The sequence below is a fragment of the Aspergillus puulaauensis genome, chromosome 1 (assembly GCF_016861865.1).
Source record: "Aspergillus puulaauensis MK2 DNA, chromosome 1, nearly complete sequence".
Classification (NCBI taxonomy): domain Eukaryota; kingdom Fungi; phylum Ascomycota; class Eurotiomycetes; order Eurotiales; family Aspergillaceae; genus Aspergillus; species Aspergillus puulaauensis.
The window spans coordinates 4,997,365-5,020,202 of NC_054857.1; the positions used below are offsets into that span (position 1 = coordinate 4,997,365).

The 22,838-nt window shown below is 51.0% G+C and overlaps 9 protein-coding genes across 9 annotated transcripts; 6 read left to right on the top strand and 3 right to left on the bottom strand.

The window, feature by feature from the left end:
* Window positions 1–253: 253 nt before the first annotated feature.
* Window positions 254–1,370, bottom strand: GCN3 (translation initiation factor eIF2B subunit alpha; the record flags this gene model as incomplete). Its single annotated transcript, XM_041698125.1, has 2 exons — window positions 254–1,268; window positions 1,324–1,370. 2 exons carry the CDS (start codon window positions 1,368–1,370, stop codon window positions 254–256), a joined length of 1,062 nt encoding a protein of 353 aa, XP_041551342.1.
* A 329-nt stretch (window positions 1,371–1,699) lies between these two features.
* Window positions 1,700–3,263, top strand: nuf2 (kinetochore-associated Ndc80 complex subunit NUF2; the record flags this gene model as incomplete). Its single annotated transcript, XM_041698126.1, has 4 exons — window positions 1,700–1,798; window positions 1,861–2,121; window positions 2,183–3,097; window positions 3,150–3,263. The coding sequence occupies 4 exons, from the start codon at window positions 1,700–1,702 to the stop codon at window positions 3,261–3,263; spliced, it is 1,389 nt and encodes a 462-aa protein (XP_041551343.1).
* A 1,062-nt stretch (window positions 3,264–4,325) lies between these two features.
* Window positions 4,326–6,895, top strand: APL6 (AP-3 complex subunit beta; the record flags this gene model as incomplete). The annotated part of the gene is made up of 3 exons (XM_041698127.1): window positions 4,326–4,365; window positions 4,432–4,589; window positions 4,637–6,895. The coding sequence occupies 3 exons, from the start codon at window positions 4,326–4,328 to the stop codon at window positions 6,893–6,895; spliced, it is 2,457 nt and encodes an 818-aa protein (XP_041551344.1).
* A 583-nt stretch (window positions 6,896–7,478) lies between these two features.
* PPG1 (serine/threonine-protein phosphatase) lies at window positions 7,479–8,559 on the top strand (the record flags this gene model as incomplete). The annotated part of the gene is made up of 3 exons (XM_041698128.1): window positions 7,479–7,494; window positions 7,549–7,782; window positions 7,847–8,559. 3 exons carry the CDS (start codon window positions 7,479–7,481, stop codon window positions 8,557–8,559), a joined length of 963 nt encoding a protein of 320 aa, XP_041551345.1.
* Window positions 8,560–8,962: 403 nt separating this feature from the next.
* Window positions 8,963–9,886, bottom strand: APUU_11980A (rho GDP-dissociation inhibitor; the record flags this gene model as incomplete). Its single annotated transcript, XM_041698130.1, has 4 exons — window positions 8,963–9,093; window positions 9,171–9,219; window positions 9,279–9,601; window positions 9,796–9,886. The coding sequence occupies 4 exons, from the start codon at window positions 9,884–9,886 to the stop codon at window positions 8,963–8,965; spliced, it is 594 nt and encodes a 197-aa protein (XP_041551346.1).
* A 2,373-nt stretch (window positions 9,887–12,259) lies between these two features.
* Window positions 12,260–13,837, top strand: APUU_11981S (KilA-N domain-containing protein; the record flags this gene model as incomplete). Its single annotated transcript, XM_041698131.1, has 5 exons — window positions 12,260–12,320; window positions 12,433–12,641; window positions 12,716–12,878; window positions 12,944–13,757; window positions 13,813–13,837. The coding sequence occupies 5 exons, from the start codon at window positions 12,260–12,262 to the stop codon at window positions 13,835–13,837; spliced, it is 1,272 nt and encodes a 423-aa protein (XP_041551347.1).
* Window positions 13,838–14,622: 785 nt separating this feature from the next.
* CLP1 (cleavage polyadenylation factor subunit CLP1) lies at window positions 14,623–16,443 on the top strand (the record flags this gene model as incomplete). The annotated part of the gene is made up of 3 exons (XM_041698132.1): window positions 14,623–14,760; window positions 14,865–15,627; window positions 15,683–16,443. 3 exons carry the CDS (start codon window positions 14,623–14,625, stop codon window positions 16,441–16,443), a joined length of 1,662 nt encoding a protein of 553 aa, XP_041551348.1.
* Window positions 16,444–17,052: 609 nt separating this feature from the next.
* APUU_11983S (chitin deacetylase CDA4) lies at window positions 17,053–18,027 on the top strand (the record flags this gene model as incomplete). Its single annotated transcript, XM_041698133.1, has 1 exon — window positions 17,053–18,027. One exon carries the CDS (start codon window positions 17,053–17,055, stop codon window positions 18,025–18,027), a length of 975 nt encoding a protein of 324 aa, XP_041551349.1.
* A 295-nt stretch (window positions 18,028–18,322) lies between these two features.
* APUU_11984A (uncharacterized protein) lies at window positions 18,323–21,586 on the bottom strand (the record flags this gene model as incomplete). The annotated part of the gene is made up of 1 exon (XM_041698134.1): window positions 18,323–21,586. One exon carries the CDS (start codon window positions 21,584–21,586, stop codon window positions 18,323–18,325), a length of 3,264 nt encoding a protein of 1,087 aa, XP_041551350.1.
* Window positions 21,587–22,838: the final 1,252 nt, after the last annotated feature.

Genomic DNA, 22,838 nt, shown 5'->3' on the forward strand with positions numbered 1-22,838 from the left:
TAGCCAAAAGGGAACCATAGAAGTATAAAACTGTCGACTCGCTTTGGTGGGAGCGGGAGTTCTCTGTACTTTGCATATGACGACTGGAAGTGGCTTGACGGTAAGGGGCGTGCTGCCTCCCATCTAGGATTGATGAGTGCCATATACACATAGGACATCTCAAAGCCCAAAATACAGTGGCTGATTTGGCATATCACCTAATCACGCGCCAGCCGACATCATATCCGCTCGGGATGTGCATTTAAAAAATATTTTAGAACCATATTTTGATCAATTCTTCACTGACAGCACTCGGTGTTAACACACCACTATCAGTGATCAAGGCGGAAATCAAATGAGGCGGCGTAAAATCAACAAACTCAGGGTCGAACTCGGAGTTCGAGCCTAGCGGTGTACTTGAAGGGTTGGCCGGACTCTTCTGTTGCTTGGCAGTATCGACATCTTCTTGCGTCTTGTAATCAATAACGTGTTGTTCAATCGGTAGGTCATATTGTCCAAGCGGGTAGACTCGGACAAACTTGTGGCTTTCGGCAACAACATAGAACGGTTTTCCCATCGCTTTCGCAAGGAGACCAATCTGGTAGGTGCCGATTCGAGATACGATGCCGCCGTTCTCCACAACACCCTCCGCGCCCACGATAACCACATCCGCCTTCCCAAGTGAGTATGCCACAGCTGACTCTGGAATAGTAGCAACAGGGACGCCCTTCGCCCGAAGAGCACGCACCGTCTCCATCCCCTCCGGCTCCGCGGTAGGGTTCTCAATATCCCCCTTTGGCGACGAAAGAACGTATATCACCTTGAATCGTACTGCTGATGGTCCACCCTTTTCGTCGGCAGCCTGCTGCAACAACGAAGCGACAACTCTAGACCCACCATTGGTCAATACTGTGCTCCCATCGCGAACGAAACCCCTTCCGAAGGCAGCAATCTTATCTCGGCTTTCCTTTGCACGTCGAATGAACAGCCGACTGTTGGAAAGAAGGTGTGCCCTAATAGCATTGAAATCGCCTGCTGGTCCCAGCTGTCCTGGTCTTTGTAGTGTCGTAATCAAATAGCGCTGGAATAAATCGGTACCGGCAGAGAGACCAATAGGGTTAGGGATGGAGTTCTTCAAATGCGTGGTGGATTTCTCAAGAAGGTCGAGCGTTTCCGATATCGTGGACGAAGGGGAGTGTGTGAGGAGGAGTACTAGAGCTTCGATGGCTGCGATTGGCATCGTCAAATCGGAATCCGAATGAAGCAATTCATTGTACGTCGCGACAATACTAAGAAACACACGATCAGCACGGAAAGTCGAACAGAACGATCAGAAGTACTTACTCGAATGGCTCGGAGCGTTTGGTCGTTTGGGGGTTGGCAGTTGCCATTGTGTCTAACGGTGATTTGGGGATTCCCTGAGTGATTGAGGGCTCCTTCTCAGCTGAGGTCTATTCCTTCTTGCGCAAAAGTAACGTAGCCCTGGATTGAAGCTTGTGAAGAGTCATCAAAAAAAGAGCATCGCGGAGAATTTGCATTGTTTGCAACTCAGCCCCTCCAGAAGGCCGCTAAGCCGTTTTTGTTCCAAGGTTGCTGTGCAAGCATCACCCGTGTAAACAATCAGCCCGATCGCATTTTCTCCGCAGCAACCTCACCTTTTCGCTTCCTTCTTTCCCCTCTAACTTGGGGATAGAATATATATCGAATATTACAGGCCATAATGGCGTACAATAATCGCATGAGCCAACAATTCCACGGCTCCCAGCAGCATGGTCGGGGCCGCAAGAAGGAGGATGAAAACGATGCTTTGATGCGCCTGGTTCGTTCTCAACATCCCTCGTATGAATTTCCATCGTACCACCTGCTGACATCAAACCCCAGCCCGATAAAGAAATTGCAGGTTGTATTAATGACATTGGCATCCCATTCACGGCTGCCGATCTGATCAAGCCAAATCCTCAGCAGGTCCAAATGGTGTTGGAATGGTTTGCAGAACTTCTTATGAACACTACCCGCGATACTGTCGAGCCGGCGATGCGTGCTGCGGCGGATGATGTCTGCGGCGATTTCCCGGACATTGTGCCTACGGATACACGGAACTTGATGGGTTTCTTTGCTAATTTGAGGAGGTTGATGTTGGAGGTATGCTTTACTATCCTCTTTTCTGGCCGAAATTATAAATTCTGACGAAATTGCTTAATAGTGCGGCGTAAATGACTTTACGTTCACTGATCTGACGAAACCTACTCATGATCGCCTCATCAAAATATTCTCATACCTCATTAACTTTGTCAGATTCCGAGAGTCGCAAACAGCCGTTATCGACGAACACTTCAACAAGACGGAGAAAACGAAACAACGGATTGATACCCTCTACGGGGAGAACCAGGATATGGAGCAACGACTTGAAGAGATGCGCCGAAGCCTCAAGGCCAACGAATCGGAAGTTAAGGAAAAAATGAGACGAAACGACGAACTCAAGGTTCGCCTACGGCAGCTGGGCATTGGCCAAGAGCAGGTCGCTGAAACTTTAGAACGAGTCAAAGCCGAGAAAGGAAGGCAGCAAACTAAGCTGAAAGAGAAGATGGAGAGAACGGTGAAAACCCGACAAGAGGTCGATAAGCTGCAGCCATACGTGATGGAAAGCCCCGCCAGCCTTCAGTCCACGCTCACCGAATTATCGGACAACCTTCTACGGGAGAAGGCCCAGATTGATGCTATGGAGAAACGAGCCCGGGCCTTGCAGACCTCGTCAGACACGTTCACTGTCGTCAGCAATGACGTGCAAGCATGTGTCAAGCTCCTTGAGGATGTTTCTGTGGAGCTACATAAAGAGGATGATGAAGAGCTTCGCGCTTTGAGAAACAGGGAGGCTATTTCGGAAAGGGGCAACAATGTCAGGGAAGTCGAGCAGACGGAAGGCCTGCTACAGCGGCAGCTATCCCGATGGAATGAAAGGATTGAAGCGTTACGAAACAATGCACGTGGAAAGGCGGAGGTGGCCCAGCAGCGGATGGAGGAGCTTCGAGAGGTACAGAAAGAGCTCCGGGAAGAGCGAGGAGAGAAACAGCGCGACATGGAGCGAAGGAGGATCAGGATCGAGCAAACTGAGAAAAAGGTAACCCCGTATATCAAATATACTATGCTGGATTACACTAACGTCTCCGCAGATGGCCGACTTGAAAGAAAATATCGAAAGCGAGGTCCAGAGTGCACATGATGAATATCTCAAGCTCGAGTCCCATATCAAGCTTTACGTCACAGAGATGGAGAAGAGTTTATAACATGCGGCTTTGGTCACTTATTGTTGGAGTTAGGGACAAGTTGAGGATACCCGGGTTTTCTTCTCACGCTTAACTTTTTTTGGAGTTATTTGTATTGCGTTCCCATTTGCATGAAGCCATGATATGATCAACTCAGATACTCAATCTGTAAATTGGAACCATCGCTGTACTATTCGTTTGACGGGTACAGTGCGTCCGTTCGAGTAGCTGCCCTCGGCCCCAGAACGTAAAGAGGTGCTAAGCAACGGCACATCTACGTACCACTGCGCGTCACCGAGTTCGGGACTGTTTGGGTCTAGGGAATCCCGGCATTCACACAGCATGATGTCCATATTCGCCCCCGAAGAGACTTCCACGGCATTGGCAAGTGTCCTAGACAGTCCTTGGGCGGAAAATTCCCTAGTAGAAAGATGCAAACTTAACGGGTTTAGAATGGCCAGCAAAGGTTGCGACTTTGGTATGTTCTCTACCCCTGGTAAACGGCCTTCAATACCGGTGGAAATGTATGCTCTAAGATGCTCCAATGTCGGGCAAAACACCGTTCTGATGTTGCGGGACGAGGAGAGCAGGCCGAGAGTTTTGGTCAGCAACTGGTGATGACCGGCGGCCGTTGTTGTCTGGAGATGTATGGCAGCTAGCAGCTGTTCGAGGAACGAATCTCGTCCCGCACATACAATGAGTACAATGGAATTTCGGTCCTGGTCGAGTATATATTGCAGGAAATCAGTGGCCCATTGAGCACTGATGACGCGCCGCACGGGCGCCATGTGTCCGCCAGTTTCGCTGTTCTGATACTTCGTAGCGAAAATTAAATTCCCCGCGTTATCACATTATCAAACAATTTTGTTTGTGTTGTTTTCTCCGGTGGTTCCTCTGTGGGCGTGATTAAGGTGAGGTTGTACTTGGGGTGATGCAACAGTCTGGTCGAATGAAGCGAGAGCTTTTCGTCAGTCGTCACCGACTGCCCGCGGCCCTCTTCCGCCAACTCCCCACATCACCAGCCCAGCACCTGCCTACACGCCGTGCTGTACGCATTGCCTCCGTCGAGGCTCGAGGTCCAAAATGGAGACGATCTCCAGAATCTCTTCGATGCTGGAAACAGGTATGTTTATCCAGCACACCCTTCGGGGAGCCGCTTGAAGGCACGACTAACGCTTCGTGTAAACAGCTCGAGAGCTCACCCTCGAAGCAGCCCAGTCGGCGTCTATGTCTCGAGGAACGGGTATTGGCACATCTTCCCGCGATATCGGCGTCTCTCACATCAAGAAACTCCTGGACTCTCGCAGTGACCGTGACGTTTTGGACGGTTTGCGCCGGATCATCTCTGTGCGGAATGCCTCTAGCAACCTCATACCGTCGCTAACCTGTGATAGCTCATGTACCGTTCCGAACCCTCTCTTCCTTTCTTCTCCGCCGTCGTGAAAAATGTCCAAAGTGCGAATCTTGAGGTCAAGAAGTTGGTCTATATTTATCTCGTTCACCACGCGGAAACCGAGCCCGATCTCGCTCTTTTATCTATCAATGCGATCCAAAAATCCCTCACGGACCAGAATCCTCAGGCACGGGCCATGGCGCTCCGCACGATGGCTAGTATTAGAGTACCGGTGATCAACCAGATCGTGTCACTAGCGATTAAACGGGGCTGCGGCGATATGAGCCCACATGTCCGGAAAACGGCTGCGCTTGCTATCCCGAAGTGCTACAGGCTGGATCCCACCACCCAGCCGCAGCTCGTTGGGTATATAGCGACATTGCTAGGTGATAGTCAATACTTTGTTGCTGGTCCAGCGGTCTCTGCATTCTTGGAAGTCTGCCCCGAGAGGATCGATCTGATCCATAAGAATTATCGGAGTTTAGTCAAGAAACTTGTGGATATGGACGAATGGAGTCAGTTGGCAACTATGCGTTTGCTGGCTATTTACGCTCGGAAGTGCTTCCCCTTGAGGACTAGAAAGGTGCAAAGGAGCCCAGAAAAGTCACAAGGGTTCTACGATGATGATAACGGCAACGGTACTAATCAGGACGACACGGACACGTATGAAGTTCTAATTCTCGACCCAGACCTCGAACTGTTTCTGCGGTCATGCAAGTTACTTTTGCAGAGTCGCAACTCCGCCGTTGTTGTTGCTGTTGCCCGGTGTTTTCTTTACCTTGCGCCGACGGAATATCTTGCTGATGCTGTTGGTCCCTTGGTCGCCCTGCTTCGGAGCCCTCAGGATGTGCAGCTTATTGCACTATACAACATTGTGGTTGTCGCTTTGCGATATCCAAAACTGTTCACCAAATATATCTCGCATTTTCTTGTACACGCGCGGGACCCTTCCCATATCTGGCACCTCAAGCTCGAAGCCCTAACGATACTCTTCCCCCACGGCGGTAACCATTTCAAGAGTGTGATTATTAGTGAGCTCGAACATTTTGCTCAGGGTGCCGATCCAGACTTGGTGCGCGAGAGCGTACGCGCATTGGGACGCTGTGCACAAGGTGATCCCAACACGGCTGATAAATGTCTACGTATTCTGCTTCATCAAATTACAAGTCTTGATGAAAATCTTGTTGCAGAGTCGCTGACTGTTATTCGACACCTTATCCAACATGATCCGGGTTCGCATGAGCAGACCGTCATTCAATTAGTAAAACATCTCGGGCTAACAACAAACCCCGATGCGAGAGCAACTATTGTGTGGCTGGTTGGAGAATATGCCGGACTTGAGCCTGACAGGAACTTTGCTCCGGACGTCCTACGCGTTTTAGTGCAAAACTTTTCGGACGAGTCGGAAGCCGTAAAGCAACAGATCCTTCTTTTGGGAGCTAAAGTTTATCTCCATCATATTTTACGAAACCCACCCAAGGAAGAAACCCCAAAGGAACTGGAGGCCCGGCCTCAGTTTAATAACGAGTGGACCGACGTTGACAACGGAGAGCAGAATGGGCCAAATGGCACTGAGGAGAAACAGAACGAACCTGAGGAAGAGGATACGATGTCTCTTCTCTGGCGCTACATACTTCTTCTGGCAAGGTACGACACGTCTTACGACCTCCGGGACAGGGCTCGCCTATACAAAACCCTTCTTTCTACGCCGTCGTCGACTCAAATCGCAAATCTGCTTCTTCTTGCTCCGAAACCGGCTCCGCATACCGCAAGCCCATCCGAGACGCGAAAGGACTTACTTATTGGCACCTCAACACTTATCTTGGGCTCGGATGTTGGCATCCATGGTCTTCGAGGGTACGAAAATCTACCAAATTGGGTTGAAGCCGGACAGGAGCCTGACCCGAAACTTCGTGAATCTGAGGTTAAAGCCGACAAGCCAGTGTCAGGGGCCGGTACTGCAGGCGAGCAGCTTGACAGAGCGCTCAGAGAGCATGAGGCTATTGCAGCTGCCTCAAGCAAAGCTCAAGCAAGCCGCGTGAAGGAAGTAGCACCTGTTCCTAAGACCAAGTCCCTTGACCAATGGCTTGACGAGCCTGAGTCTGAAACAGAGGAGGAGACTGAGGAAGAAACTGAGTATGAAGAAGTGACAGACTCCGAGGAGGAAGATGAAGAGGGGTCGTCTGAAGAGTACGAAACCGACGAGGAAGAGGGCGACTCGGATGAGCGCGAGCAAGCCTCTCGACAACTTCTAGCTTAATTCGTCTCGGTGCCTTAGAAATGTGTGTGTTCTCCAGTATAGAGCTATTTATATCCTATATACAACCAAAATATAAACATTCTATATCCATCAAACATCCTCGCAACTTTGTACGTATTCGTTGACCATCACGGGACGAGCGGTGAATGGCGGCAGAATAAGCGATGCAGCTCCGGTTCCTCGATTCAGCCTCCGCATCTCTGGTCGCTAGTCTTTGACAATGGCCAAAGCTCAGGCACCAACCGAGTTTAATTGATAAAGATACCCGTTGTCCTTCCTCCGCACATTTCCCACGTTCGCCTGACGCATGATACGACTTCCGTCCTCGGCGCTTACTCACCCCACCGCTCCTGCAGTCCCTTGGTCATGATGAGAGCTACTGTGGGCAGTTTCAAGACAGTTGTACCCTCTCTCCAGCAATCTCGCACTGCATTCGTTTCCAAATCTCCATATCTCCGTGCATATCCTTGATACGTTTTTATTATACGTGCATACTAGTGCTGCGGCTCTCATTTCTTCAGCTGCCCGCGTTTCAATTGTCCTGTACCATTAGCTGTGTGGCTTTTAGTTTCAGTTCTGCACGATGCCTGGCCTACCGGGTAAGCCTACAACGCGACTCACGGGATTGGTATTGTTACTGATATTTCCGATAGCTAGTATCGATCTGGACGAGTGCATCGAGAGGTTGTATAGAAAAGAACTGTTAGCGGACACGGTAATCGAGGCGATATGCTCCAAAGCCAAAGAACTATTGATGAAAGAGAGCAATGTCGTCCACATTGCAGCGCCAGTTACGGTGGTGGGAGATATTCACGGGCAATTCTTTGATATGATTGAGATCTTCAAAATTGGCGGGTTTTGTCCCAACACAAATTACTTGTTCCTTGGTTCGTACTCCCCCGCTTCTACTGCTGCGCGCAACTACCCTAACCAGCCGACTTCATTATCCAGGCGACTATGTCGACCGAGGTCTTTTCAGCGTCGAAACAATATCTCTCCTTGTCTGCCTCAAGCTCCGCTATCCGCAACGCGTCCATCTTATCCGCGGGAACCACGAATCGCGAGGCGTCACCCAGTCCTATGGCTTCTACACCGAATGCGCTCGGAAATACGGCAATGCCAACGTCTGGCACTATTTCACTGACATGTTCGACTTCCTCACTCTTAGTGTGGTAATCAACGATCAGATCTTTTGCGTGCACGGTGGCCTCTCCCCCTCCATCCATTCAATAGACCAGATCAAAATCATCGACCGGTTTCGCGAAATCCCACACGAGGGCCCTATGGCAGACCTCGTCTGGTCAGATCCGGATACAGAACGTGATGAGTTCTCTCTGTCACCTCGAGGCGCGGGGTATACCTTCGGAGCGCAGGTCGTTCGGAAATTCCTCGAAGTCAATAGCATGTCACATATCCTGCGAGCGCACCAGCTTTGTCAAGAGGGATACCAGGTCCTCTATGATGACCGGCTAAGTACGGTCTGGAGCGCACCAAATTACTGCTACCGATGTGGCAATCTGGCCAGTGTGCTTGAGGTTAGTGATACTGGCGAACGGTTTTTCAATATATTTGATGCGGCACCTGAAAATGATATCCACCGCGGGGAGCAGCAGGCGCAGCAAAGCAAGGACGGCCAGGGCCCTGTGATCGACTACTTTCTGTGATACCCTTTTTTTCCTCTTTGTGTCATATATTTCCGGGCCATTTTGTGGGTTTTACCTTATTTTCTTGCTTTTCTCATTTAAGCGGCACATTTTTTGGAGTTTGGTAAGCCGAATTTATTTATAGAAAGGTAGGATGGTCTGTACGTGTATTAAAGAGAGACCCATGTATTTAGTTTCATAAGGCACTAGGCCATTTCGACTTAATCGAACACGATGTGGTTTCGTTTCCATCCTAGTTACCAACCAGCCAACCACACAGTCCCCGGGACGGACCCTCGTCTTATCGCCAACAATTCCTGGATAATCTCCAAGAAGATACTTGTTTCAACGCTTGCTCATAGATTGGGAAGATATATGCTGTTCGTTATATGTATGTACGCTACCGCCAAGAAAACTGTCAGAATTACCAGTCCTTCGCGATATCGAAGGACCACTCGAAGTGAAGATGGGTCTTATTGTCATCGTCGATGAATTTGGACTCTGCGTTGTAGTGGCCGCGGTAGAGCATACCCGAGGGTGCCTCCTCTTCTTGGACTGTAGACGGCAAAGGCCGTTAGTGACGGTAATATGATTAAACGAACCCCTTATAAGAGGGCCAACCCCAAACTCACACTTCTTTTCGTATATGCGCTTTTCCGTAGTGCACGGGGCAAAGCTTCCCTGGTGCGAGTTAGCACATTATATCAATCTCACACCTTTTGTGGGGCTATGGGACTCACAAGCATCTCCTCGTCCTTGCTGACACGGAGGCCCTTGCGCTTGACAGCCTGTATGTACTTCAGTCCACTCAGGACGTCGTGGTGGACCTCGAAGGTCACCTTGATGCGGAAGTGGGCGCCCTCCTTGATCTTGAAGGGCTGATCTTTCAGCTTTTCAACTGCGCCTTCGGCGGAGACATCGATTACGACGTCGGGCCGGCCTTCAACCTCGAGGGCGAGGGACTTGATGATGCATGTTCTGGGGTCGTTGGGGTCGCCAATCGGGTCACCGGCGTTGAGACCGAGGGAGGCTTTCCAGCGGTTTAGTGATTCATCGTGCTTGTCTGTTTTTTGTTGAATGTTATTAGTTGCGGAGCGTATAATTAAGTAGAGGGTATATATTTGTCATTGGGAGGTGGAGGGTAGTTCGGGGAGAGCTGAGCAATGTGTTGGGCCTGTCGGTGCAGTAGGTAAGGGGCGAACCCCACGAGGGGGATGCAAGTTGAAGTGGACATAGATAAGAGCGAGCATCACGTACCAAGTTCGTTGTATTCGGCAATTGTTTTCTTCTCACCGAGCTTGAATCCCTCGGTTCTGGAGGCGGCAAGATCATCGTCGTGGTCGGCCATTGTGCTGGGTTTTTGAATTGATATGGCGGGGTAGGTGTCACCGACAATTGGGGACGGGAAGTAGAAAAGTAGAGAAGAAAGCTGTTAAGATAGGAATTTTCTGCTTCGACGATGGAATAAGGATATGTGAACAGAATGGGGGATGAGATGGATAGCAAGGGTTTTACTTAAGGGGACGAAGAGGAGGGGAAGGTTCTGAAAATGTCTCTGGTGAAGACGAAGCTTTGTTGATGTAGCGGTGGAGAGGCGGACTTGAGGGGATTCCCGTTTGGGATTAGTGCACCAGCTCCTTTCTATGGATCGCTCTCTGTCAACGTCAACTCCATATCGTAGCCCTTATACACTTATTTTATAGACGCTTGTTCGCACGATTTCTCAGATAAGTCTCACTAGCTAAATATTATGGCTACTAATAACGTATAGCCGTCTAGAGTGTATGGTAATCAAGCGGAAATATATATCTCTGACAATTCTTAAATACGAAGGGGCAAATATATTTTCAACATATTTTAGGTTATTTTCCCGCCCAAGAAGGGATATTTTACATTATACTCGGGCATACAAAGCCCCTTATTCACTATACTCCTGAGCCCCCAGGTGATAATTAATACGTGCCCCAATCCAAAATCCCAAAGGGAAAATACCTAGAAAAGAGGTAGCGCCATCGCGAGGGATACAAATCCAAATATACTCGTCGCCTACGGAGCTCTCAAATATCGATAGATGACCGTAGAGAAAAAAAAAAGAGGGAAAATAAAACTAAACATTGAAACAAATACTGCACTGGCGCCAAAAGAGAACATTGGGTAGACATTTCAGCAAAGCCTGAAGGACTCCGGCGTATACCTACTTGCCATATAAGCACCCTGACCGTTTTATTGATGTATTCTGTCTTCCCTCCGGGCCGATGAGGTCGGGAGGGAAGACAGAAGCGCCCGCCGATATAGCAAGGAAATTCTCCAGATAGTAAACTAGCAAATTCAAGGTCGACTGGGCACCTTGGCTGGTCAGGGTTCCAGAGTACTGCCATTTTGCTGGTTTATAAAAGACATACATCGGACATAATCCACTCTTAGTACGTCTCTTACGGCATCCGCATGACAACTGCCGCCCTTTTTGAGGGTTCTGAGGTTCAATTGCTTGATGAGGGATGTCTCTGGGAGGAATACCAAAGTCTTGTCACGGGAGAGAGTAATTTGCAGATAAGCTGGAGAGCTGTCATTTAATAAGAGATATAAGTGGCTGTATATTGGCATCGGTTGTCTGTGGGGTTAAAATGCGTAATGGAATGTTGTTGACATGGAAGAGAGTCGATATAGTTACTCGGAGACCGGAAATAAGTGCCTCAGGCATTAAAATTTTGATCGGGGTTAGCGTGGGAGCTTCTTTCCATGGTGCGAACACGCTGGTCGCGAACTCCGCCTGTGCTGTCAACCACTGTCGGCCAACTGTCAACTGCCATGCCATCTCCGGTTGGACGGTGCATGGACAGTGCATCATCGGTGCAGCAGTAGTGCACAAAGCATAACCACATCGTATTGACATGGGGTATGCCCTCAGTGTTTGAAGGAGACGTCCATTTTTCTCGTGGCTGTCCATGGTGCAGGAAATAGGCTCTATCTAGAGTTGGCGGAAGCGGGCGATGCCACAAGTAACTAAGCCTTTAGATCGCCCTCTCCAAGTTCGTTTACCATGGAATATTAGAATTTAGAATAGCCGGTTCTCCCTCAATATTGGATATTGTGTTGATGGGGAAGCACCTCTGTCTGGTTGAAACAGGTTAAGGGCCAGCTGCCCGTTCTGTCAGGCGGCAAGGCAGAAATACAATGTTTGCGTAAAACCGGATACCGGGGGATGGGCCCGTAGTTGCCGATCCTATTCCTTTCAGGAAAAGCGGCTTGAAGGTTGGGGATTTATGATTGGAGAATGCGACCACAACTCGCTTTTGGAGCATTAGCAAAATACGAGGGGTCGAAAGGTATGGTAATGTATCGCGCAGAGTTGACTGCCCCGTCCTGATGAGGCTAACGTCTATTCCATTTCCCATTATTATTCATTATTTTCCTCCCCTACTTTATCGACCCTCCTATCGATTCCTGTCGTTTATCGACTTTTGGTTTGTCGCACATTTGAGCGATTGTGTCTCATCCATCCTCCTACCGCCCCAAGCGATCGCGTCTGATCTAATCTTGCGCTTTCGGGAGCTTTGGTCGGTGACGTCTTATCCAACCTTGAACCTTTTCCGGACAAAGACGCGCCTGCAACGTGGCCGACGTCCCGGCGTCGCAATCAGTTTCCCACTACCCTCAGAACGATAGTCTATTCCCCGCGAGTCTGTCTTCCACTTCTCATCGCTGAGACAAGATATTCATCATGGTGCGCTCGCTGCCAAAGAAGAACAACCCGCTCGTCATTCCCGACGCGGCACCTGCCTGTAAGTCGTCGCTCGTTGCCAACGCGAGTTGAGAACTCGCGCCCCTCATCGCTCTGAGCCGGAGCTTTCGAGTGTCTTGCGACTAACGATCCGTTTTTCTTTTTTCTAATAGATGAAGAACTGCTCACGCGCCGCCGATTGGGAAAGACCAATCTTGCCGTGAAGCCAACCCAGATTGGCACCTCAAATGCGACTAAGCCGGAAAATCTTGGACCATTTGAGTATGCTCATTTGCGCGCACCTCTCCCTAGGGATTTGAAGGGGTCTGAGATTTTCCCGTCACACTCTCCCCAACAACATCCAGAGACATATTTCCTAATGGTAAGTGGATACGGATCGTGTGACCTGGGTCTGTGCGAAGAAGATACTAACCGGAAATGCTTGTTTGCTTGCAGCGACGGAGCAAAGATGGTTTTGTGAGTGCAACTGGGATGTTTAAAATTGCCTTCCCTTGGGCCAAGCTGGAAGAGGAGCGATCGGAACGCGAATACCTCAAGGCGCGGGAAGAAACTAGTGAAGACGAAATCGCCGGAAATGTTTGGATTTCCCCAGTACTAGGTAAGTCAATCCGGTTAAGTGCTTCCCGTCATCTCTGCTTGTCATTCTAACTGGGTTCCAAATAGCCCTCGAGCTGGCGGCGGAATATCAAATGTACGATTGGGTCCGCGCCCTACTTGATCCCACGGATATTGTCCAGAGCCCATCTAGCGCAAAGAAGCAGATTACACCTCCGCCCAAATTCGATCTGCCACCAATCCAAGCTCCAGAGGCGCTCGTCCCTTCATCTCGTTCGAGAAGTCGTCGATCCGCGTCCCCTAGCAAGAAGGCCGGCACGCCGCGCAAGACCAGGCAGACTAAAGCGCAGAAAGAAGCCGCCACAGCCGCCACTAACGAGGCCAATGCGACGCTTCAGAGTGCTCTGGATGACACAGTTTCAAATGCGGATGGTGAAGTAAATGGAGACGTTTTGCCTAGTGTGGAAGAAATTAGGGAAGAGGTGGAGGTTTCGCCTCTGAAGGGAAAGAAGACGACGGCGAAGACGAAGAGAAATGCTGCTCCAGAGGACGAGGAAGATAAGGTCAAGATTGATATCAAGTCCGATGCTACTGAAGGAACTGGTGTTCAAACGGCTCAGACCACCATCTCTGTCGAAATGCCTATTTCCCTGCCAGAGGCTCCTTCCGCTGAAGAGACCCAAGAGATGATTGCAAAGGCCAAGGAAATGGTCAAGGACGCCGTTAAGCTCCAAGAGGAACCCGCGCAGTCATCGGCAGCCGCCAAGAAGCGTGGTGCCGACGAGGCAGAGCTTAGTGAGGAGGAAGATGAGGAGACCAAGAAATTACGGACGAAGCGTGCGAAGGTTCTTGAGGAGAAGCTAAAACGCGAGCGAGTCCGTAACCGTGCTTTGGTCGGTGTCTCCGCGGCGTTTGCCTTGGCGTAAGTAATCCGTTTCTCCGTCGTTGAATAACCATCGCTAACATGCCCTTTCCAGTGCGTCAATTCCCTATTTCTTCTAGATTACCCACCTTTACGCTGTTATCTATGACCCTGAGCTGGTCACGCGGCCGCTCAAGGATACACCAGACAGTTTTTATTGAACAACCAAGTCATGAACCCATTCCCCGATTTGATCACTGCTTTCCCCCCTTTACTTCCCCCTCGACTCTCCCGTACCTGAGTTGAAGCTTTCACTGGAGTTGTATAAAGCCCACTCTGGTAACGCACAGTTCCTGGCGAGAATGATGTACTATGTTCGGGGCCTCTTTAACACCTTTATAATTTTCCCGCGTTGGTCGTCAGATTTGCACTTCCCAGAAGAGCAGTGATTGCCAGAATTGGTGGTCCTGGAGATCGAAACATTCCATTCCTTTGCATGTATGATCTCTTGTGCCCTGGATACTTGATACACATTTCTATAATCCTTCCTCTTACCTCTTTCCTATTCCTTTATTTTCCTTTTACTTTCCACCATTTAGCCGAGGAGAGCGTACCTGTCCGGAATGAGACGAAATTTCATCATTAGGGTATTTACGGACAATACAATGAAATGAATAAACCAATATATCCTTGAATAGATGAGCGTAGGTTTAATGTGGTTGGTGGTTGGCTGGGTTCAATACCTATGCAGACCGAAGGTGATGCAAACATGCAAACTCCGTCATCGCTAAGCACTCTGGATCGGCGTCTTTGTTTGAGCTTCAAAGGCTTGTAAATACTTCCACAACCACCTCACTTCTGTGCGATTCTTTCGAAAGGTGTCAGATCCCATCCAACTGTCGCCTATTCATTTGCCAGCAATGCAATGTCTCTCCCGGGTCTAGAGCTCACGCAGCCCTCCGCGGAAAGGGAGTTCGCTCCCGCGCCGCCATCCCAAATCAACCTCACCCCAGGCTCAGAGTGGAGATTTGAGATAGCCTTTGAGACCACAGTCCGAGTAAAGGTGAGCCTTCGTGCCTCACAAGGGGATCTAAAAGCTCCATGCGGACCCTATGCTAAGCTTAATTGACTGGACATTGCTGACCCGAAGGGAGGAATAATTTCTAGCTCCTAACAGGCACCGCAGAGCTCTTCGGCACCGAACTCGCCCCGTCACAAACCTATACGTTCTCCGGCACGAAAGCCGCAGTCTACACATGGCACGGATGTACACTTGAAGTCAGCGCCGGGGATGCAGTCTTGGGGATGGATGGGATGACCGCTACGACCACGCCCGCCGGTGGGCGAGGCGGATTCGGTGCGGGAGGATGCCAGAGCGAATACACGGCCGAGGAGACGCCAATGGTAGAGTACACGAATGTGCATTTTGCACTGGAGGGACTACGAGCTGAAGCGAAAGCGAGCGGGAAGGACGGACCGCGTGTTTTGATTCTCGGCCCCGAGGATGCGGGGAAGACGAGTCTGTCGAAGATTCTGACGGGGTATGCGGTGAAGGTTGGGCGCGAGCCGATTGTTGTGAATCTGGACCCGACGGAGGGCATGCTGAGTGTTCCGGGGACAATGACGGCGACGGCGTTCCGCGCAATGTTAGATGTTGAGGAAGGATGGGGGAATAGTCCCATGTCTGGACCGAGTGCGGTGCCAGTGAAGTTGCCGCTGGTGTATTTCTATCCGATGTCCAATCCGTTGGAGGCTGAGGGGACGGTGTTTCGCCCTATTGTGTCGAGGTTGGCATTGTCGGTTATGGGAAGGATGGCGGAGGATGAGGATGCGAGGGAGACAGGCATCATTGTTGATACGCCAGGGATCCTGAGCCAGAGCCGGGCGGGGGCTTTGGAGATGATTAACCATATTGTAACGGAGTTTTCGAGTATGTTTGTGCCTCTAGTGTTGGTGGTTCGAGGATGGATGCTAATGCGGTTCAGTTACGACAATTTTGGTTATAGGCTCGGAACGACTGTACAGTCTTATGATGAAGAACTACGATAATAAGCCGTCGTCGAGTGCAGCTGCTGCAGCGTTGGACGAACGTATTTCGGTCGTGAAGCTCTCAAAGTCTGGTGGGTGCGTTGACCGCGACGCTGCATTCATGAAGGCTGTGCGAGAATCTCAAATCCGTACATACTTCTTCGGCAATCCGGTCCCTTCTACAGCCTCAGCGGCATTATCCATTTCCTCATCGTCGACAACCAACGTTACATTATCACCGCACGCGCAACAGCTAGACTTCAACTCCCTGTCTCTCTACAACTACACTACCTCGTCTGCCGATGACGACCAAAACGACGACGACGATTATGATCCAGCACAGCTGACAACTGGAGAATCCTTCCTCCCGGGAGACAACGAGGCCGAGAACGCATCTTCAATCCCCGGAACCAACCCCGCAACCAATGAAAGTTCATCCGGTACCGCGGTCGGTAACTCGCTGGTACCGTTGAAAAAGGTCCTACCGCCTGCACCCTCTGCGCTCGCCAATACCCTTCTTGCTATCACACATTGCCCACCAACCAGCAGCCCCGGTGAGATCCGCGATGCGAGTACCATGGGGTTCCTCTATGTTGCAGATGTCGACAGCGAGCGAGGGAAGATCAGGGTTCTCGCTCCAGCGGGGGGACGGCTCCCTTCACGAGCGATCGTCTGGGGAAAAAAATGGCCCGCGGAAGTGGTAGGGCTAGTTGGATAGCCCTTAAGTACGCAGTAGTATTGACCGGGCCAAGCTTGTGCTAAGTGACCACCCACGGGTCCTGGGGATGCATTACGGAGATCCCACTTACCAGGGTGTCAGAGACCGGGGGCTTTGTCACCGAAACTCGTAGTTCAAAGAATCTACGTAACTTCTTACGACGCAGCTAAATCTAAATTAATCCATGCCAATGAAATGCCACATTGATTAGAGCGGAGCCCGCCACTCCACAAGAACCAAATGCGTAGTTACTAGTCACCAATCTGGTGGAAGAAAAAGCGCGCTATGGCGAGCAGATCCATTTTGGGCTCAGGGGTGCAGAACTTTAGAAAGGAACCTGAAGCTAAGATCGCCGCCATAAAACATAAAAACAACAATCTGATCCACCGTCTTCGCCTCCATTCATCCACGTTCTTCTTCCCTTCCCACCTCAGCCCCGTAGCGTGAGACGGCCAGGCCTCCACTATGCTCTTGCCGGCCTTCCTCTCCTGACATCACTCGTTTCCAGTTCCTACACTTTTCATTCTTTTAATTTATGAACGACCTCTTCTTCCTCCCCAAGCTCCCACCACCGAGAGAGATAGACCCGGAGTAAGGGGAGCGAGAGAGATGTTCTTCTGCTACCGCTCGTACCGGCACTCCCGACGAAAACGCCAGCGCCTCCTAACACTCGCCCTTCCCGTACTCGCCTTCCTCACCCTCACCCTCCCGTTCTACATCATCTACAAGCCCCCTCAATTCGTCGTCTCCTACTTGGCCCACAGATACCCCGACATCCTCTGGCATGTTCCGAACCTCAAGCCGGGCACCCAGCCAATCGTCGCCTTAACAGTCGATGACGCTCCCACCCGATACACCTCACGCATCCTCGACCTCCTCCGTGAGAACGACGCGCACGCAACTTTCTTTTTAATCGGCGACCACATCCCAGGCAACGAGGTTTTAATGCGTGATGCCGTGAATGAGGGCAACGAACTCGCGAACCACGCTATGTTCGACGAGCGGTCCAAAGATCGAAGCGACCAGGAACTCGAGGCCCAGATCCAGGCTGTGCAGAGTCGGATCCAACGGATATACGCCATGGCCGGCCGCCAGGCTGAAGCGCACGACGAAGTGAAACTAGACGATATTGAGCAGGACTCGCTTTTCGCGTCTGGTGCGGGTGTTGGACCTGGGTCTAGCTCTGGCTCTGGACAATCTTCGAAACAATCGCGCGGCATCGAGAATTCAGAAGGACAGGGATTGAGTGAAGTCGGCGAGAGTATTCCGGCGGTCCCCGGCGGTCCCGGACGGTACTTCAGGCCTGGTTCTGGGGTGTTTTCGGATCGGATGAGAGCGCTTGTTCAGCGGTTGGGATTCCGCCTTGTGCTTGGGAGCGTGTACCCGCATGATCCGCAGATCAGTGTTCCGTGGGTGAACGCGGCACACGTACTGAGTATGGTCAGACCCGGAAGTATTATCATTGTGCATGATCGGAGGCCCTGGACGGTGCCGATGCTGTCGATTGTTTTGCCGGAGTTAAAGAAGAGAGGTTATAGAGTTGGTACGGTATCGGATTTGCTTAAAGAGGGTGTGGCTTCTTAGACCTTTTATTCTCCTTCTTTTCTTCTCTTCCTCACTTTTTCATTTCTTTTCGATTCTTTTTTTGTTCATGGTTGATATCCGGTGTTATTAGATATTGTACAGGTCTACCTATGTATATAAGAGAACGATGGGACAAGTGTACGATATTGATACAGGTGGGAAATGGTTGATGCAAAGAAAATGCAAATAGACTAATGTGAAAGAAAATACATATGATATAACTCCTGATGAACATGGCCATGACACGAAAGAAAAAGAAAACGAAGATAGAGGTAAAAGAAAAAGAACATTAACATCACTCGTAGCGTTTCCAGTCCTCCAGGTTCTTACGTAGATCCCCGGAACAGTCATACCCTCTGCGTTGATCCTCCAACAGTTCATCCTGGCGGTCCCTGAATCGTTTCTCAGCTTCGTATCGCGTCATCGCCATCCACTTGATAAACGGCAAGTCATCCCGCCGTACAGCATCGTTGAACTTGGCCCGAATCCGAGGCGAATACAACTGGCAGCTAGCCTCCCGAGTCCCCGTCCCCGTATCCCCAGGGAGAAGACGCATGACGGACGAAAAGTCCCGAGCAATGGGGTGCCGCGCCTTTGCGAGCGGCCACACGATATCATCGTAGCAGTCTTCGCAGACCGTGAATTCTGGAAGCTGCGGCATGTAGTGCCACGTGTTGAAGATCAGGCGGCTGCGACGGCAGTCTCGGAGGACGACCTTGCGTCGTGCATATGCCAAGAATTCTTTAAGATCAGGCTTCGAGTCCTCCTTTTCTGCCCGGTTTGCTGAGAGGTCGAGCGCGTCGATGTATCTGATGAATCGTGGGCTGTCGGCGACGAAGTCACAGACGCGTTCCTGGGGATTGCTGCTACGTTCAAAGGTCTCGCGGTGCTCAGGCCATAGAAGTCTGATGTTGCGAATGCAGGATGAGCAGACGTTGAATTGTGGGAGGTACGATCCTGTATTGGGATCGACGATACGGTACCAAGACTGGTCGCTGATAATCCGTCCGGTGCAGGATTTGGTACCCAGCGAGGGCCTTGTGACTTCGGAAAGGAGATCGAGACGCTCGAGCTTCTTCTTCAGGGTTTGCATCCACGCTAGACGGGTCCATGGCTCACTCATGGCGCAGCGGACTGGTTCGGTACGGGATTTGTTGACCGGGCTTAGGATAAGGCGATCGCGGAACTTTGACTTGCGCATCTGTTTGACGCAGGAAGGACAGATATCGAGGTGGTCTAGCCCTTCGATGGTGTGCCAATCCTGGTATCCTGCGACTGGTATCGATCTTGGACAGGGGGCGAGTGTAAGACCCGTGTTTGGTGATGATGACCGGCTCGAGTTCGGTGAGCCATCTTTATCGGTTTGCAGCCGCGTCAGAGCAGTTTCGTGGTCAACCTTCACTAGAGCCTGGGAAGGGAACTCCACTGGAGTCTCGGCGAAAGCCACAGTCCGCCTTCGAGTGATTTTGGTAGATGCTGCCTGGCTTCGATCCAGAGATTGAGACCTCAGCGCCGACTTTAGAGGTGCTGTCTTAGGCTGCGGCTTGGACTCTGCTGTAGAGTTGTCAAGCATCGGAAACTGGGCGAGACCGCTGGAAGAAGAATCAGAAGGTGGTTCTGAAGGCCAGGCCCCCGGGGGTTGAACTGGAGGAGCTCGACTCTCTGGGATTTGTGACGCCAGAGAGCCTGATGATTGTGACTGGACCGCAGCTGTCTGTGAGAAGTCTCCCGACCCACGTTGTTCTCGACGGAGCTTTAGCTTTTCTTCCAACCTTTCAGCAACACTCAACCCTGGGGAGGGAGGAGAGTTTATCTCGACGGGGAGGGTTGAACTACGGTTCAATAGCCGTGGTACATTTTCGGGACGGACGGTGGCCGAGTTGGAAGCATACCCAGATGTAGTGGGCCGCGGGTCTGCTGTCGATTGTTTGGGAGGTAGCGCCTGTTGCACGCTTCCTGGACCCGTTGCGGTGGTTGTAGATGGCATACGTGGTCCTTCTGCTGGGGGGTTTGGCAGGGGATGTAAAGGGACGGTCCGTAATGGGAGGGGTTGTAAGGGAATAGCTTGCGGTTTTGGTGCCGTATCGGGCGAAGAGCTCGGCGGAGGAATTGAAGATGGAAAAGACTTGTACTGTACGTTCTCCGAAGGGACAGGAAGAGGACGTTGAATTGCCTTTGATCCTTCAGGCAGTGGCCTTGGTGGAAGCTTTTCAACTCGAACGCCACTCTCCCGAACAATTGTCTCTGGCTGATAGGAAGCCAAGGATTGGCGGGGTTTGTGCTGTACATCATCTGGCGGAGTGGGGAGGGGACGTGGTACCGTAGGCTGGCTTTGGCGTGTCGCATCAGATAGCTGTTTTGGGGGGTGTGGAGGCCCCCGCGCAGTAGTATCCCGGACTAGTTCTGCATGATGATGAGTGACAGGCAATGGACCGTTCTGGCTTCCCTGAGGCGCTGGGTAAGGTCGCGATGGGAAGATCTGGGGCTGCTGTGCTACACCTGACTCTGGCCTCTGTGGAGACAAGCTAGCTGGCACACTAGAATCCCTCGTAGGCTCCGTCCGAGTAGATATAGCGATGGGAGTAGGTTTGTATTCTCCTTTGTCCCGACGCATAGGAGGCGTCCGTGACGGAACAGATGGTGGCTTTTGTGCTACATCCGGAATTTGCTGCGACGGTGAGCTTGTTCGTACTTCAGAATGGCGAGTTGGCTCAGATTGAGTATATCTAGTTGGCGATCTGGACTTGCGCTGCTCCCTGCCCCTTCGGAGTGAAGGGGTACGGGATGGAGCACTGGAGCCTTTCTCAGTCACATCTAGCACGGACTTTGCCGGAGAGTTCATTCTCATGCCAGCACTTCGGATTGTCTCCGGTTGGGAGTACCCGGTTGGGTAAGCAACCTTGGTCTGTTCGTGTTCCCGATGTAATGAAGGGGTGCTAGTGCTGAACGGAGCCGTGTGGTTCTTCTGAGCCACATATCCCATCGGCTTTGGTGGAAGCTTTGGTGGGAGCACATCCTCGCGGGGACTAGGTGCCCGAGCGGTAGACCCTGGCCGACGAGGAATGGGCTCCTGGTTAGTACCTGGGAAAGACCTTTGGGGACCAGGTGGCTGTGCATAAGCCGGCCTGGATGGCCGGCTCACAGGAGGCACATCCTGGGATTTGGACGAGCTCCGTGAATGCGACTTTCCTGGCCTCTGAACTCGAGTTTCTCCAGCCGGATGGCGAGATGGGTTCTGTCTTGGTCCTTGTTTGGTATCCATTTTGGAAGAGGGTTGGTTTACATTAAAACCAGAGGTACCATATTCCGGGACGGGTTTCTTCTCAGTACTAGAAGAGATATTGGAAGCATTTAGTATCTCAGCGTCCAGAATCAGTGGAGATTGATTCACAGTGCCTCGGGCTTTGGCACCTTCATATCCTGGGAGTTCTCCGACATGGGATGATCCATTTACTTCCCGGGATAGGGAGTCGATTTCATCCTCAACAAACGGGATAGGAGGACGTTGAGGCCGCTTGCGCCAGCGCAAGGGCATTCCGAGGGAGGAGGCGAGATACATAAGGAAACAACGGCAACCAAAAACAAAGCAAAAAGAGTCCTAGGATGTGATCCAATTTTGGTCTTGCGGAAAGATTGAATTTACCCGGTGGCAGTGATATAGTAAATTGCAGTTAGGTTCCAGGCAGTGGTCATGGTAAATTGTGTCGTCTTGATGGAGTGAATAGCTGAAACGCCGTGGGGGCCAGTAGTCGAAGAGTCAGAGCACGGTATCAACAAAGAGCAGCAGAACAGAAGGGCAAAGCGACGCAGCCTAATTAAGTAATGAAAAGCGAAATAAAGTAGTAATACAAGGGTATCGGTGGTATACAGAATGTCAAAGAGAGAATAGAACAGGGGGACGAGGGGCGATAAAGCAAGTATATAAAGCTCCCGTCAGCGGAGCGGCCCTTGGGCAGCGCCTTGAATGTTTTTGCCCTATGAGCGTCTCAGCCCACAGGTTGGGCGGCAGAGGCGACGAATCAGTCTCAGAAAGGACGGGACACAGCGATCGTGGCTGAGTGTTGAGCAATACGAATGGATGATATTTCTGATCAAGGAGAACTTTTGAAACTTATCATGAATGCTCCGCCTGCACTCCATGCATGGGTTTGCATTGTGTGAGAAAGTAGTGCACGGTGGCCCTGAGTTTGGACGCAACACCAGAGAATCTACCCAGTCAATGGCGTGGGCAGAGTGGAGAGCGAGCAAAACAAATCTGCCACTGTCACTGCAACAACATCAGGGGCGCCAATGTCAGACTGACTTCTAGCTGGGCGCAACCACTCAGCCCCCGTTGGCGGTATTCTGTGTCTATATTGGGCGCCATGTCTCCATGCGTTCGGTGCCCATTGGGAAGGCGAACACCCACGGCGTAGTTCAAGTGAAGTCGACGATGAGTTGTCTGGTTAATATACAAATATATTGTCGTCGTTGACTCATCGCGGCGATGAACAATGCAGTCAAGCGGACGATCAACGAGGATCCCAATGACAGGCGATGCAATCACTGCAGTGTTGATGGGAAACCAACGCCGTTGGTGGTTCGGACTTTGGGCATCAGTCGCCGGGACGGCTCCGAGTCATGTGCCTTTCGTACCATGCATTTAGTTATATTTACGGTAATGACTCAGCTATACCTACAGGTCTTATGTTTGAAGAAGTTATGCACTTTTGAGATTAATCGAGCGCGGAAAGGTTCCGGCGCAGAAGCTTATGCTCCCACTAGGCAGATGGAATTGGAAAAGTCCGGACAGAAAGCCCTACAGAGCGACG